At 33.9% G+C, this 16,537-nt stretch overlaps 1 protein-coding gene across 2 annotated transcripts in view; it reads left to right on the plus strand.

The window, feature by feature from the left end:
- PRMT3 (protein arginine methyltransferase 3) overlaps nucleotides 1-16,537 on the plus strand; it is a 136,323-nt gene that overhangs the window by 6,764 nt on the left and 113,022 nt on the right. For both annotated transcript variants that reach the window (XM_032413837.1, XM_032413838.1), the window contains 3 exons: nucleotides 4,643-4,802; nucleotides 6,124-6,262; nucleotides 10,524-10,589. In XM_032413837.1, the coding sequence (XP_032269728.1) occupies nucleotides 4,643-4,802; nucleotides 6,124-6,262; nucleotides 10,524-10,589 (365 nt within the window). The remainder of the gene's footprint in view (nucleotides 1-4,642; nucleotides 4,803-6,123; nucleotides 6,263-10,523; nucleotides 10,590-16,537) is intronic.

Raw genomic sequence — 16,537 nt, forward strand, 5'->3', positions numbered from 1 at the left:
AAGTAACTTTACAAGGGAGAAACCTGGTAATCACATTAGTGATAAATCATGTTGCTGTTATCAACTCTTTATATAATGTGATGAGAATGGCACTTTCCCTTTAGTCTTCCTCCCCAAACCAATAACCTCAGTCTAACCATGAAAAATCATCAGACATACAAAGTAAGGGTCATTCTACAAACTACCTGACCAGTACTCCTCAAAACTGTCAAGATCATCAAAAACAAGGAACATCTGAGAAACTGTCATAGGTAAGAGAGGCTTAAGGAGACCTAACTGAATGAATTATAGTATCCTGGATAGGATCTTGGTACAAAAAGGGGGTATTAGGGAAAAACTAATGGATATGCACTTACTTTTTAACACAACAGTTTCACAGATATGAATCTATTTTGAAGGTACCTCTCCAACATTCTGAAAATACATGTACACAAGTTTAGTCAGTATAGCATTGTAATTTCTAAATATTGACAACAATTTAAATGCTCATACATAGGAGAGTAGTTGAGTAAACTCTGGTATATCCACACCATCTATTAAAAAAAAAAAAAAAAGATCTCTGAACTGATGAGTGATATCCAAGACATACTGTTAAACAAGAAAAGGCAAAGCTCAAAGGAGTATCTGTGGTATGATATTCTCATCATGTAAGAAAGAAAGGGATTTGAGAAAATGCATGTGTCTGCTCATTTGTACAAAAGAAATACAGGAAGGATAAACTAGAAACTAAAGAGAGTAGTGACGTGTGGAGTTTAGTGGGACAGATATGGAGAGAAGGGCACAATGGGGTTGAGGTAACAGGGATAACAAGGGAGTGGCGTTTCTCTGAGGGTATCTTCTATATAGCCCCGACTCTTAGGACTGTAGAAGTATTTCTCATAGCCTTCATGTAATAAAAAAAAACAAAAAACAACAAAACAACCGGGATGTGTGAGGGTAGTAGTGGTGCAAAATGGAATATAAACACTAACAGATGAACTCAACTATATTACAAAGGAATAATGTAACTGCTGAAGGGGGTGGCAAAGGAAAGAGCTGTTTGAGTAACTAAAATCTTGACTGGATGTTGTGCTGAGGCTCCAGGTAAAAAGACTACGTAAGTGCTGTAATGTAGTCAGTAAAGGTGTTTCTCGCAGGGTATGTATGAATAGCAATTCTGGGACTCCGTATTGTCTATAATAGCATCGACAAGTAAGTAAATATATTATGGATAATAAGAGCTAGGTTTCTCACTGTTGGAGAAGGAGGTTTCAGATATGGAAGTACAGAAGGATGAGATGAGTCCTATGGTGATAGATTGGAATCGGAGGTATCAGTATAAATTCACAGTTTTTAATATACATACAGATAGATACAGAAATATAGGTGTCTGTGCATGTGTGGGTTAGTATGCACACATGTATTTCCTAGCTCTGTTGAGGGAGCCTAGAAAAACCCCAGTAGCAATGAGTATGCCTATTGCCCAGATTTTAACACTATTGTCCAATAAAAGGAACCAAGGCTCTTTAGAGAAGTGATTGATTCCATGAATGGTGCAGGATGATAAAAGAGTCTGGAACAGCTTGTGCCACAAAGTAAGGAAGTACTTAAAGAGAAAAGATGGAGAGGGGGACCTTACACAAGAACACAGGAGCCAACCTGAAGGACTCTTCATGGCCAAAGCTGGAGTAATTTGAGCAACACAGAAAATGATAGTATTCGGTTTTAGCCCATAGGATAGAATAAATATCCGTGGATCCATACTGACATAATCAACTAAATAAATAAACGGAGAAGGAGCAGCTTGAACTTAGAGTAAAATTTTCATTAATAAATATAGAAGGGAAGAGAGAAATAGAAAATCACCATTAGGCAAACACCATAGTAATAACTTGCAGAAAAGATCCACCAATGGAGGGACACCTGGGTGGCTCAGTTGTCAAGCGTCTGCCTTCAGCTCAGGTCATGGTCCCAGGGTCCTGGGATCGAGCCCCGCATCGGGCTCCCTGCTCAGCTGGGAGCTTGCTTCTCCTTCTCCCACTCCCCCTGCTTGTGTTCCCTCTCTAGCTGTCTCTCTCTCTCTCTGTGTCAAATAAATAAATAAAATATTTTTTAAAAAAAGATCCACCGGGGCGCCTGGGTGGCTCAGTCGTTAAGCGTCTGCCTTTGGCTCGGGTCATGATCCCAGGGTCCTGGGATCGAGCCCCGCATCGGGCTCCCTGCTCAGCGGGAAGCCTGCTTCTTTCTCTCCCACTTACCCTGCTGTGTTCTCTCTCTGGCTGTCTCTCTCTGTCAAATAAATAAATAAAATGTTTAAAAAAAAAAAAAAAAAAGATCCACCAATGGATGCTAAGATTAGTGGGCAAAAATTTAAGATGAAACAGGATTTGTGTAGTTCAGAGTATCTCCCCAAGAAATTTAAATACAAAGGAGATGTTAGCTTTTCCGGGAGACAATACCACAACTGAGTGATCAAGGTTAACATCACCATTAATAAGTCCTATTGACACCTTGGTAAAATGCACTCAGGATATAACATCATTTTTCTGCTGTTCTTGCCAAAAATGTATAACTTTATTCCAATAATGAGAAAACATCAGCAAAACCCAAGTTGACGGACTGACTACAAAATCAGTACTCTACAAAAGTGTCAGATACAGTTCTTGGGTGCAGTGTTCTAAAAATAGGTAGTTCAAAGTGCTGAATATTTTAGTTCCGATCTTTTATATGTTTCTGAATTTTTCTAATTCATCATTCGTTGATAGGGGTGTATTTACATTTCTATGACTGAAGAATTGTCTGTTTTTGCCCTTTGATTCTATCAGTTTTTGCTTTTGTGAGGTTTATACTCATTTATAATTGTTATGTCTTCTTGATAAATTGACTATCCTTTGTGGTAGCTCTCAGCTGCCAAAATGAAGTATCCAGGTGATTTGAACCTCCTGAGACAGAATGTAGATGTGGAAATTCATCTTCCTGAATATGGTTTAGGACTTTGAATTAGACTTTTGGTAAATTATAGTTATGGATCTTAATGTTGACTGAATCCTTTGTCCTTTTCAACATTTAATATATATGATTATCTACATTATTAGTGTTGAAAGTTTTTACTCTTTTATTGCAGCAAAAAGCAAACAGAAACTTGCTAAAACAAAGAAATCAATTCCTTTGTTCAGTTCTGATCTGTAATTTAAACTAACAAATTGGCTTATAAACAGTTTGAAGAAGTTTGAAAACAAGATACATAGAGTTGTAGTAAGAAGTAGAAAATCTGGTGTACTGCCTTAACGTATTTTGTTGTTCTCATTGATTTTTGGTGAATTAAATAGTGAATGAATCCATAGTTTTTTTTAAAAGAGAGACTCGGTGTTCTGTCATACTGATAGAGATTAGTGGCATACCGTACTACTGCTTTCAGAAGTTGTTTGACTTAGGCTCTAGTCTCTAAGTTATAATATTCTCATGTATTTGTTAAGCTTAGTTCTTTTTTCTCAACTCAGTGTCACAACTAAAAACTGAGTAAGAAAAAAAGCCGTATTTCTCCCAGTACTGTACTGAAGAGAAAATATATCCACATTGTTTTTATTGCTTTAAGTTGATCTGAAAGTTAATTGGACTGGTTAATAGACACTGGGATTTTGACCACAGTCACTAACTCCATATATTAACATCTGTTTGCAGAGTTATTAGTTCTGCAGTGGAAGTTAATGAGTTTATACGTAGTGAAATTAAAGTTAAGTCAAGAACTTTTAATATTAGGAATTAGGATATCAATAATATCAGCAATAAGACATCGGTGTATAGATTGTACTACCCTTTTACCTAGGCTGAGTAAGTTACTGAATGTGTAGAATTCTTTATGTACACACTGTCCTTAGTGAATATCTAAATGTAATACCTTTTATTCTATAGATAAAGACCCAGAGTCTGAGAAGAGACCTTGCATAGTGGCAAGAATATGAGCTAGGAGGGCAGGCATGGGTCTGTATCTTAGTTTATTCATTCAATAGCCAAATGACTTTGGGCTACTCACTTAATTTCTCTGAAATTTATATTTCCCATGCCTTAAATTAGGGATAAATATTTACATCTTAGGTTTGTTTTTTTTTTTAATATTTTATTTATTTGACAGACAGAGACACAGCGAGAGAGGGAACACAAGCAGGGGGAGTGGGAGAGGGAGAAGCAGGCTTCCCGCGGAGCAGGGAGCCCGATGTGGGGCTCAATCCCAGGACTCTGGGATCATGACCTGAGCCGAAGGCAGATGCTTAACGACTGAGCCACCCAGGCGCCCCCATCTTAGGTTTGTTTTGAGGAAGAAACGAGATGCAATGTGTGTACTTGAAAGAAACCTGGTGATCAATACATATTAGGGCTTTTTCCTTTCACTTTTTTGTTTCTTCCTGAGTTTGGTTCAGTATAATTAATGCTTTTATATATGGTTAATTTAGCCACCTAACGAAAAACTTAGACTGCCAGCATGCTCTTTAAATGTAAATGGAAGCAGTCTGGATATTAAAGATTTATTTAATTAGAAGTACTTTTACAAATATTTCTCAGTTGGCTGCATAATAGGCACTTAGTATATATTTATTGATAACATGTTTATATTTGCTTCATTGTCAGAAGATGGCCTGATAATAATGTCCATTTATTTCTTTAGATGTGGAAGATCTTTATGAACCAGTGTCAGTGCCATTCTCATACCCCAATGGACTCAGTGAAAACACATCTGTTGTTGAGAAGTTGAAACATATGGAGGCCAGGGCACTGTCTGCTGAAGCTGCATTAGCTAGAGCGCGTGAGGATCTGCAAAGAATGAAGTAATTTATCAATCTTAAAGAAAATTAGTTATTTAGATCCCAAAAGTAATACCACTAATAATAAGGTGGAATATGGTAAAACTTTTCATGTACTGGAAAGCACAATGTAGGTATTTAATTTTAAATTTATTTTAAGTTAATTAATGATATGCAACATTTTTATATGTTATATAGTTGATTAACATAAAATTTTGTGGTTTTACCTGTTCTCACATACTTCTTTATAATTACTTTTGTACTAATGGTTATTGTTCTGGGAGTGTTGTCCTCTTGAGTGCTTTTGTTCTTTGCCTTCCTTTGAATTACTCTGTATCTAATAGATTTTTCCATTTACTTTATCTCTCCTAGGCTTTTAAAGGGGAGTAATTAATATTTTTTAGGGTTGGGGACAATACAGCGTTGAAATTTTTGTTTTTAAAGAATCAAAGTATAATTACATAGTATTTAATTAGAAAACCAGATACATAGGATGGTTTTCTCCAGTGAGTAAATTAGCCTTCTTCTGGCTTACTACTTCACAGAATTTAATGTGCATATGAATCGCCTGAGAATTTGTTAAACTGTACATTCTGACTCAGAGGTCTGAAATAGGGCCTGAGATTCTGCATTTCTACCAAGTATAGCTTTAGCTGTTGGATTTGTAAGTTGGTTGCCATTCCCTCAGTGCCCATTTGATGGTTTGCCAGAAGGTCCAGCAGGGAACATAGTATAGCTGATTGTGGTTCCCTTTCCCCATTTTGAGATTTTATGCTGGTTAATCTGGTAAACAACAACTCTGCTATCTGCCTCTTTGCGTTTCTCCCCCATGTATACATTATAGATTCTTAATATGTTGTGATCAGAGAGGGAATTGAGCTTTAGAGCAGCAGTGGGTGGTGGTGTTGTATGTAAATAATTCTCAATTTGGGTCAACTTTTTGTCCGTATAACCCTTCCATGAAATACGGTTTCAAAGAATATTAATAGTGTTGAAATATACCACATTGATCAGCTGCTAAAATAAGATTTTAGAACAATAGAAATAATAAAGTTGAATAAAGATAATGTGCTTTTGTTCAGTTGAAAGATACAAACAGATATAATCTTCAGTTGGCAGTGTTTTCGTGGTTTGCAGAGGGAATGTTTACATATGGGTTTAAATATGCTGTTGCGTAAGGTCCAGCAGGGGGAGCCTTCAGTTCCTTAAGATAGAATGTTGTGTTGGAAGGCTCATCACACTGCATACCCCACTCCCTCCCCTTTCCTCTCCCTCAACCTCTAGCCTTTCCTCTTTTCATGGTCCAATAAACCTGTCTCAAGGGTGTATTTCAAATTGATTACAGACAATTTGCTCAGGATTTTGTGATGAACGCAGATGTCAGAACCTGCTCGTCATCTGCCATTGCAGACCTCCAGGAAGATGAGGATGGTGTTTATTTCAGCTCATACGGGCATTATGGGATACATGAAGAAATGCTGAAGGTTAGAAAAGAGCACAAATGCACCAAATCCACACTAAAGGAAAAACAGAATAAAACAAGTTCTTAATATATATGCTGGGAGAACTGGGGGTTTTTTGGGTTTTTTTAGAACTGCTTTTTAAATCTCTTTGGTGCTTAATAGCACATCTTGGGTTGAAAAGACTGCAGGAGCATCACAGCCACTGTAAATTCCATTTAAGATCATTATTAATCTTTATTATGAAATCTTTACTTTTGTTTGAAATAGAACATTGGAAAAAACTGGTGCTGGTTTTCGTCTTCTTAAGAGCAACTATTAAATAGGAGCAAATAAATTATACGTTTGCCTTTTAATGTACAGAGGGGATGATTAATTTTAGTGTTTTAAATAGCAATACTGACTTCAGTTTGGGCAAATAATTTTTTGGTACAAAGTTTAATTATAAATAATTCTCACAATTGTCATGGCATAACTTTTTTACATTTGAAATCATTGATATGTAGAATTTCCTAAATTGGTCAAATCAGATTTTTAAATTTGGTTGGTTTTAATTTTTATAATGATAATGTCCATATAAAATATAAGTAGATTTTTAGCTATAACTAGTAATTATACATTTGATTATGTTATTATAGATTGTAAAATAGTAAGATCTAATTTTTTAATTCGGTAAAACTAAAAATATCTATAGTTGAACAAGTGTTGGAATGTAAAAAATTTATTGAAAATGTGAGATGTTCATCTCTGGATTTTAGATGCCCCTACCTTTTCTTGAAAACCAACAAAAAATTTGTTCCTAAATCCTTCCTCACAAGATTATTTTATTTTGGAAAGCCTTGAGACTGTGTTCCTGTGACACAGATGCGTTTAAAGCAACTAGGGATATTTAATAACATGTATGTATTTTGTTGAGTCAGGTTTGCATTATCACAGAGTGGAGGTCTGCTGATTAATAGCAATTGTAATTACTTGGGGTGTTTTAAAGCAATGTCATGTTATTTCTCTACTAATGACATGTCACAGTTGGTTGTGCTTTTTCTTGTCACTTGGGTAATGGCATAGCGTTATAAATAACAGTTATAAGTGATAAATTATTTTAAGTCCAGAGTGAGTTTGTTTAAAAGAAATTGACTTACTCTGTTTTCTTTGTTAAAATTAATTTTATTGTGTCTAGAATTTTTTTTTTAAGGAGTTCACTTAAGCCCATGTTTGTCATTTTAAATCGCCCCATCAATTTAAATGCCATGAACCTTTAAAGCCTTTGGTATGGAAATAGTGTGGGTTTTCAGACAGATAAGGTTACTGAGACTCCAAGTAGATAGTACATAAAAGTATCCTAGGTACAGTCATCAGGGGAATCCAGTTTGACTGCTTATTTCCAAATGTCTGTTCTGGACATTTGTAGCTGTATATCCATAACTAGAACATCTTCACACCTTGATGGTATAACCCTAAGTCCTTTTGACGTACATACGGATTTAAGAAGTTCCAGCTTGAAGTTTCCAGTGCTAACCTTTCCCTTTTAGAGAATCATTTAAGAATCCCTTTTAATATAATTTTCCACGCCTCACTTCCTGTTAGCTGTTACACAATGTAATTACCTCTCCTTGGTGATGACTTGATTAAGTGTTCATAGGAAAAAAGGTTATATTCCATGCAAAAAGAACTATTTATCCAATTTATATTTTGCTAACTTATATACTGCGGGTGAGTAGGAAATGTTCCGTATATCAAGCTGTTTCTTATCAAAAACAGTTCTTAGCTCACATAATCTGTTTAAGGTTGTGCTACTACCAGAATCTCACTTGATCTTTATAAATAATTTAAAATTGAGAAACCATGAATAGGATTTATTTTTATGCTTAGAATTGGGCTTGCTTTTTATAGGGAGAGTATTTGGATTTTTGGTTACTTAGTCTCATATTTCAATGACACTATTTTGGCATATGTTGTGATTATAATTATAAATAAAGGTACTTTGTGATCTTCCTTTCTGGGGTTCAGATGAAGATAACATTTTGAATTCCAGAGATACAGTTGATGGAAGGATGGATTACATGAACTTTCAGAATCCTTTGCCACTTTATCTTTCTGAAGAACAGTCATTGTTGACTAATGTTGTAAATCTGAGATGCATCACTCTCTTTTTTCCCAAGAAAAATATTGTTCATCCTGGTGAACATTTATCACAGATCATAGTACCATTACATAATTTTTCTTTACTGCATTCTTCTCATTGTATCTCCAGCCAACTCATGCATTCCTTCCACCTTCATGAGCCTATCATTTAAAACATGCTGTTATTTATATATGTAAAATTTGTAGTATATACTTTACTGTAGTCTCATTCTTAAATTTTTTTTTTAACATTTGTAGGAATAATTCCATGGCACTTTACTAGTCTTAAAAAATTATTTTGCTTCTTAGTATTAGAGCTCTGATTTTATTTTTCTTTTGTGTTTCTTAGTTTTAATAGGCTGGTGAAAAAGATAATTTTTAAGATTTCTATCCCCTTGTTTTGTATTGAAGTGTTAGTGTTTTCTTAGAATACATTTTTAGAAGTGGTTATGAGTGCTAGTCTTTTATTTGCTTGCATTTTCATGTTTAGTGGTTTTTCTTTCAAAACTTCAGTTATTAAATTGAAGCTCTGCTATGTCCAAGGCACTCTGTTTGGTATACTTTGAATTTTATTGCCCCAGAGTGAGCATGTGAATGAAAGCAGATGGATCTGTAGAAAGAGCCCAGATAAAGGACTGTAGTTGAGGGAGCAGCGGTGCATGGATTTAGGACAGGAGCAGTGGTGAGGCAGTGTGATTGGCGAGAGCTTTCCAAGTGACTGCCTCCTAGACTGATGTTCACCCAGCAGAAATCACTGGTTGTAATATAAGATGAGTATAAAAATGACAAGTGTATGGAATCGTATATATTTTTTTAAAAGACTTTTAAAATTGATTAGTTAATATGTGTAAATTTATTTAAACATTAGATTCTTTTAGTAAGTCTTAAAATAATTTCAGGGAAAGGTTTAATAAACCTTATTTAAAATTTTGTTTATAAAGCAATTAGAAATAATTCCATCAGAAAACATGGAATTAATTCTGCTATTCCCCGTTTTTATATCCTGTAATTAAGTAAAACAACTTGGCTTTTAATTTAAGACCTTTATATGTTTTTTTGCCCTAAAATTGTTTTTTGAAGGGTATAGATTGCATAAATTTTGATATCATAGCATTTGCTGTAATATTTCTTTTTACCTAGCGTGAAACCCAAAACTGGAATTCCTAATCTATTTTTATCGTGCTCATTTTATTTTCTTGACAGCAGAGGCCCTTACTGCTTAATTTGCTGGCCGTATATGTCTCAACTGAAGTAATTTAAAAGGGAATCGGCTCTATTCTTGAACTAAAATAAATGTTTGCATTCGATGCCTGTCTCAGTCACAGGTCATGTGAGACTCCAGAGTGTAGAAGTCTCAAATGTGAGCTGCAGGGCTCAAATGATTTACCTTTGAGATTATAGGCTTTTAAGCATAATTTCTTACTACAGACATTTCTAGAAACAAAACAGGATTATAAATCAGATAGGTGTTGATCAGTGACTTTCTTAGAAAAACCATACTCCGTGTGGCTTCATTTTTATATGTAACTGTAGCTTTTACATTCACCTCTTTTGGTTATTTTTCTCCCGTGTTTTAACATAGCATTTTAACATTTAACATAGTAGACTCCCTTTACTACAGGTTGTCAGGCTCTAGATTCCAGGCCCTATTTGAAGGAGCAAAACATCATGTTCAGCTTCTATTAGCTTTAATTATCAGTTGAAGTCTTGAAATGATAACGCATGTCAAGACAAAAATGTGTACATCTTTAAGAATTTAGACCTTATCTGACTTTCAGTAATTTTCTTTGTGTGTTGTTGGCATTTCTATTTTTTCTTTGTTTTTTGTTTTTTGTTTTTTTTTTAATTTATTTGAGTGAGAGAGAATGAGAGATAGCACGAGAGTGAAGAGGGTCAGAGGGAGAAGCAGACTCCCTGCTGAGCAGGGAGCCCGATGTGGGACTCGATCCCGGGACTCCAGGATCATGACCTGAGCTGAAGGCAGTCGCTTAACCAACTGAGCCACCCAGGAGCCCTTTTTCTTGGTTTTTTTTTAGGACAAAAAAAATAAGCTTAGCTTTCCAAGCAAACTAGCAATATGTGATAAAATAACAAATAACTTCCTAGAAATTTTTATATTTTCAGTCTATCCTATAAACAGAATGCTTTTCTCTCTCTACTCTAGGACAAAGTACGAACAGAAAGTTACCGAGATTTTATATACCAAAATCCACATATCTTCAAAGACAAGGTGAGTAGCATAGGCTATAGAATTGTACATTTCATGTGGATCTTGGGCAGTAGAAGTCCTCTCTTGGGTCTCATCGTGCTAGCAGTTGATTTAGTGTACGCTGGCTTTATTTCATGGAAGACTTTTATGATGCTTCTCTGTGGTGCAGAATCCTGATAGCAGAAATGCTGATTGGTGCTGCCATTCAGTGTATAGATTTTTTAAATTGAAATTCATTAATTACAGTGACATGGTTTAGTTAAACTTTGCTTATCCAGATTATTTTGCTTAAACCATACTGTTGATTTACTGTGATTCCTATGAATTTCAAATGTATCAGATAAGCCCTGTACCAAAGCATACTTTTAGTGATTACTCTGGTTTGTGTTAACTAGTTAAAAATAATTTTAAGAAGTTATTATTAATAAGTAGAGTCAAATATTGTAAGGTAGAACTTAGGTCCTTTCTTTCAAGACCTCATTTACCCCTTTATGAGACACTTTGTATTTTACAGTTAGTCTTAATATCATTTCAGGGTATTTCAAAGATGAAATTTCACACTGTGTGTGTGTGTGTCTGTGTGTGTGTGTGTTTGATGTTTGTGTCATTTTTCTTTCCTCCCTTATGAATTGTTTTCATTTTTTCTTCTTCACTTCCTCCTTCCCTCCCATTCTACGTTGGCATGTTTACCTAAAAGTTCAGATTTTCTGTTTGTTCTTTCTTATTGGAAATTAGTCCACTAATTTAGTCAAAGATAATATCATTTCTGCCACATATATACCTCTGGGAATTTTTCCCCACCCTTTCCAACTTCAAGAATATATATACTGACAACATACCAGGTTTTTATAATTCCCCTTTCACCTTCATTTTAAAAGATAGTTCTCCAAGGTTATTTCATAAGCTTTACATGATACTGCAGCAGTGACTAACAATCTTTATATTTTAAAAAATTTCTTTTCCTGATTTGTGTATTGTTTGGAATATAATACAGATTGGCTTTTCATTTTCCTTATCTGTTTCCCAAGAGCTGTGTTTCACTTGTGACTTAGCTGAGTTAGACAGTTGAAATTTATATGGTACTCTGATATCTTCGCCAAAGCATTACCTAACATGAAAGGTTTATGATAATATGTATTTCTTTGTATTTACTGATCCCCTGTTATAGACAAATAGGTGATTTCATTTTTAAAATCTTACTTTTTATCAGTTCTTTGTACTTAGCTTTTTTGTGTGCTTTTTATATGTTTTACAGCAGAGACTAAGAATTTTTTTATGTTTGGTTTTTATAATTATACCCAAATGCTGGAACAATTTTTTTAATATGTCTAAAAAACCACTTTGTTTCCCAAGAAGCAAATATGTTACTATTAAAAATTTTGCTTTATATTTATAGTTGGAGTGTACCCAGATTTTTCTTTTATTTTTTCATTAATATGTTGTAGAGAAATTAAGCATGTACTGGCCTGGACATCATTAGTCCTGCCTGGCTTCTCAGGAACGAGATATATAATAATTTTAGACAAGTGGGTGGATCTCTTTGGGCCTCATCTGTAAAATGAAATCATTTTAACCCCTTCTGGTTTGAAAATTTTATGATTATTTTAAATTGTAAAAGCAATGGTTTTGAGCCATCTTTTCATAATACTTTTTGATGTAAGTACTATAAGAATTTGTTAAGTGAAAGTAAGTTAGAAGTATCTTTTCCAGTATGCTTCTGAATAGACTCTTGTCTTATGATATGTAAAAATACACTGAAAAGGCACAAATACTTATAATTAGAAGATTAATCATTGAGAAATTAAGTAATTCTGAATATTTCTATGTATATGGAATGCATCTTAGTGGATTCGTAGACATACACAGTCTTTTCTGCTTCTAGTTTTTAATTTGTAACGGTGTTATAGAAATGTTACATATATATGTTATGCATTTTCAGACAAAATACATGCCCATGGAAAATACATAATGTTTCAGTTATTTTGTGCTTTACTTACTGCTCTTACTGAAGACATTAAATCTGCCAAAGTCAGAAAACAGCTTATAAATAATTTGGGAGTATTTTTCCTTAGCAGTTTCTCTAAAATGCTTTCATTTAAGTTAATCAGTGTGTAATTAGTTTTGCTTAGCACTTATGGCTTCTCAAAAATATACTGCAATGTAAAATATTATACCTATCAATTTTTAATTCCTTAAAAAACACTTTCAGGGTTTAATTTCTGTAATTAACAATATTAAATAATCTAGCACTTTCATATTTTTAAATGATTTGGGATACTTTATTATACTATGGCTACAGATTTAGAAAATTTACTACCATGTATTTAAGTAGCATTTGATAATTTATATATTGCTTTCAAACATGTTGTGTCGTTGTCACTGTATAGTATACCTGTAACTAGGCAGGGCAAGTATTTATCTCCTTTTGCACATATAGATATTTGAGACCAAGAGGTTAATTGACTTGCCCTAAAACAGGCAACTAAACCAAAAACAAACACTTTCCTCCTAGTCTAGTGCCCTTAACCTTGTGCCACTGCACTTGAAACACGATTATGTTAAAATAGAATGAATAATTAGGGTGGGATGCATTCGTTGTATTTTAATTGACATTATTTTTCATATTTAGGTCATACGATTTTTGTGTGCCATGATAAAATATGTTCATAAAATTATCTTTTTTAAATGTATGAAATAACTTGTTTTCCTATGTTTTATTACCGTTGTTTTTGTTTGCTTTTATCTCCATTTGGTAGACAAACTTTATACGATACTAGCTTCTATATCATATGTAGTACATAGTAGAGATTTATTTTTCAAAAAGATGCTTATAATGAAAAATGTGTTTCTTCCTTCCTTCTCTTCCTCCATCCCTTCCTTCTTGCCTTCTTTCCTTTATTCCTCTCTTAGTATTGTTTGAATTCACAAACCTCCTGTGGAGGCCATATGGTTTCTCAGATTTAATTTAATTTGGGTGGCATTTAATCATGTTTTCACGCACTCATAATTAATTTCTATTTGTAGTCCATTGAAGAAATTCACAGTTAGGTGCCTTCACTATGCTTTTGATTATTATCTACAGTTAAATTGATTCACTTTTTTTCTTTTTCTTTTTTTTTCCTTAGAAAAAGGAATCAAATTCCTTCATTTTATAAAATAATGTTAGTTTATTCTGTCATCATTTTTACCTTCCTTTGATTCTATCAAGTTTAAGTTTTAGTTTATTACCTAATTTTGAGTAGGTGTAATAAATAATTAATATATAATTAAAAATATTTTTAAAAATATAGCTTTAGAAGCAGATTGGCCTATGTTTGCATGTTAGCTTTACAAATTACCAACTTTATGATCCTGGACTTGTTCCCTTCCCTCTCTGAAGCTCTCTCATTTGCAGAATGAGGATTAAGTAAGACTTTTATATATACACACACACACACACACACACATATATGCATATGTATATAAATTATGTGTGTGTGTATATAGGGTTACAAAAGAACACATACTTTAATTGGAGTATATGATATATATCCCTCTGTACTTAGCTTTCTTCATTCAGCAACTTTTCTTAGCGATGATTCCTTATTAACATTCTTTTAATGGCTTATATGTCCAATGTAAGAATGTCCATAAGTTTTAATTTTTAATACTAGAAACAATTCATATAAAAATATAAAATATTTAAATTTGTTTTTAATATATGTGAGAGTACAATAATAAGATAAATTCCTAGCAGTGGACTTCCTGGGTCAAAAAAGGTTATTTATACCTTGGATGGTGTTAGTGCTGCCAGCCTGTCTTTCCATAAACGGTGTGTGATTATTGATATTCCCAGTCACCATTGCCAAATACTGTAGTATCAAACTTCTAAATTCCACACTGACTTTTTATTTTTAATTTTTAAATTTTGCAAATATCTTATTTCAGTGAAAGTTTCTGGGAATTTATCACTTATGATTGTGTTATATATTTTTCCACTTTTATTTTATGCCATATAATATTTCAAACTAATGTACTATAAGTGCATATGCTATCTATTATAGTATTTTCTTGCTGTTGTGGTTAACACATTTTATTTGTAACTTAAGAAAATGATTTAATTTTGTTTGCAATGTTGTATAGTTTCCACCTTAAAATCCTTAACTTTTTTGAATGTTAAAGTAGTTATGTTAAAATGTGCTGACTCAACTCTAGACGGGGCACATGTACAGGAAATAGATTCTCCCTCTGAAAGCATATATAGGGCCTTGTCCTTCTTGGAAGGGCACAAGTTAGGAGACACAGAATAGTAACCTTTTGACAACTTTATTTCTTCAACAAAAATCAGGTTGTTTAGATTTTCTCTCTTTTGGAGTCAGTTCTAGTAAATTATGTTTCCAAGATATAATGGAATGAAGCACTCCACTCGTAACAGTAAACAATACAGAAATAAAATGCATACGAACAAACTTAAATAATGTGCAGGGCTTATATGAAAAAACTTTTTTTAAAAATCTGAAGAACATGATAGATGATTTAAACAATTTGAAAGACTGTGTTCTTGAGTAGGAAAACTCAAATTATCCATTTTCCCTAAATTAACTTAGAATTTTAGCTCAATCCCCATAAAAATACCAAGACTTTTTTTTAAAAACCTAGACAAGTTTATTCTCTTGTTTTATGAAAAAATAAATATATAAAATTTTCCAGAAACACTGTGAAAAAAATTTTGCAGTGAGGGTGTACCAGCCTTACTAGATACTAAAACATTCTGTAAAGCTTCTGTAATTAGAATAGTTACTGGCACATGATGGTGTAAACTAATGGAGCAGAATAAAAATCCAAAATATATACAGAAATTTTCCTTAATGCTCAAGGTCCCTGTCTTAGTCCATTCGGGTTGCTGTAACAAAAATACCATGAACTTAGGGGCGCCTGAGTGGCTCAGTCTGTTAAGCGTCTGCCTTCAGCTTAGGTCGTGATCCCGGGGTCCTGGGATTGAGCCCCTCATTGGGCTTCTTGGTCAGCAAGGGAGCCTGCTTCTCCTCTCCCTCTGCCCCTGCTCGTGTGTGCTCTCTCTCGCTCACTCTCTCTCTCAAATAAATAAATAAAATCTATAAAAAAAAAATACCATGAACTTAGTGGCTTATAAACAACAGAAATCTGTTTGTCACAGTTATAGAGGCTGGGAGGTCCAAGATCATGTGACTGGCTAATTCCAGCAAAGGCCTGCTTTGTGGTTCATAGAAATGCCTTCTTCCTCCAGAGAGGAATCTGTGTGGGGCCACTTTTAGAAGGGTACTAATTCCATTCATGAGGGCTTTGCCCTTATAACCTAATTACCTCCCAAAGACCCTCATTTCTAATACCATCACTTTTGGTTAGGATTTCAACCTACAAATTTTGGAGGGACACAAATATTCAGATCGTAACAGTCACATATCAAATTAGTAGGGGAAACACAGACTGTTTATAGCATGTTGGAACAGTTGGTTAGCCATCTGAAGAGAAGTACAGTTGAAACCATACCTCGTAGTATATACTATGATAAAAACAAACTTAATGAAACCATAAATGAACTAGAAGGAAATATATGAGGATGAAATAGGGAAGAAGATGGGGAGGGTCAGTCTAATTATGATCAAAATCCAGAAGGAAGCCATAAAAGACATGACTGATGAGATTTACTGTAAGTAAAGAATTTCGACATTGCAAAAGTCACTGTAAGCTGAATCAAAAGACAAAAATATATGCTGAGAGAAACATTCCAAGTTATATTATAGAGGTCTAATCTACTTCGCTTACAAAAAACTGTTATTTGACAAGATTTATAAGAAAATTTTGATTAGAAATTTGATAAGAAAAAACTTAACAACTGGAAAATAGGATATTAAGTACATAGTTTACAAAAAAAAGAACCACAGATGGCTCTGCAACATAAGGAATGATGCTAAACCTCATGATAATGGAATTGCATGTTTTAACTAGAC

Source organism: Phoca vitulina, unplaced genomic scaffold, assembly GCF_004348235.1.
Source record: "Phoca vitulina isolate PV1807 unplaced genomic scaffold, GSC_HSeal_1.0 scaffold16, whole genome shotgun sequence".
Lineage (NCBI taxonomy): Eukaryota > Metazoa > Chordata > Mammalia > Carnivora > Phocidae > Phoca > Phoca vitulina.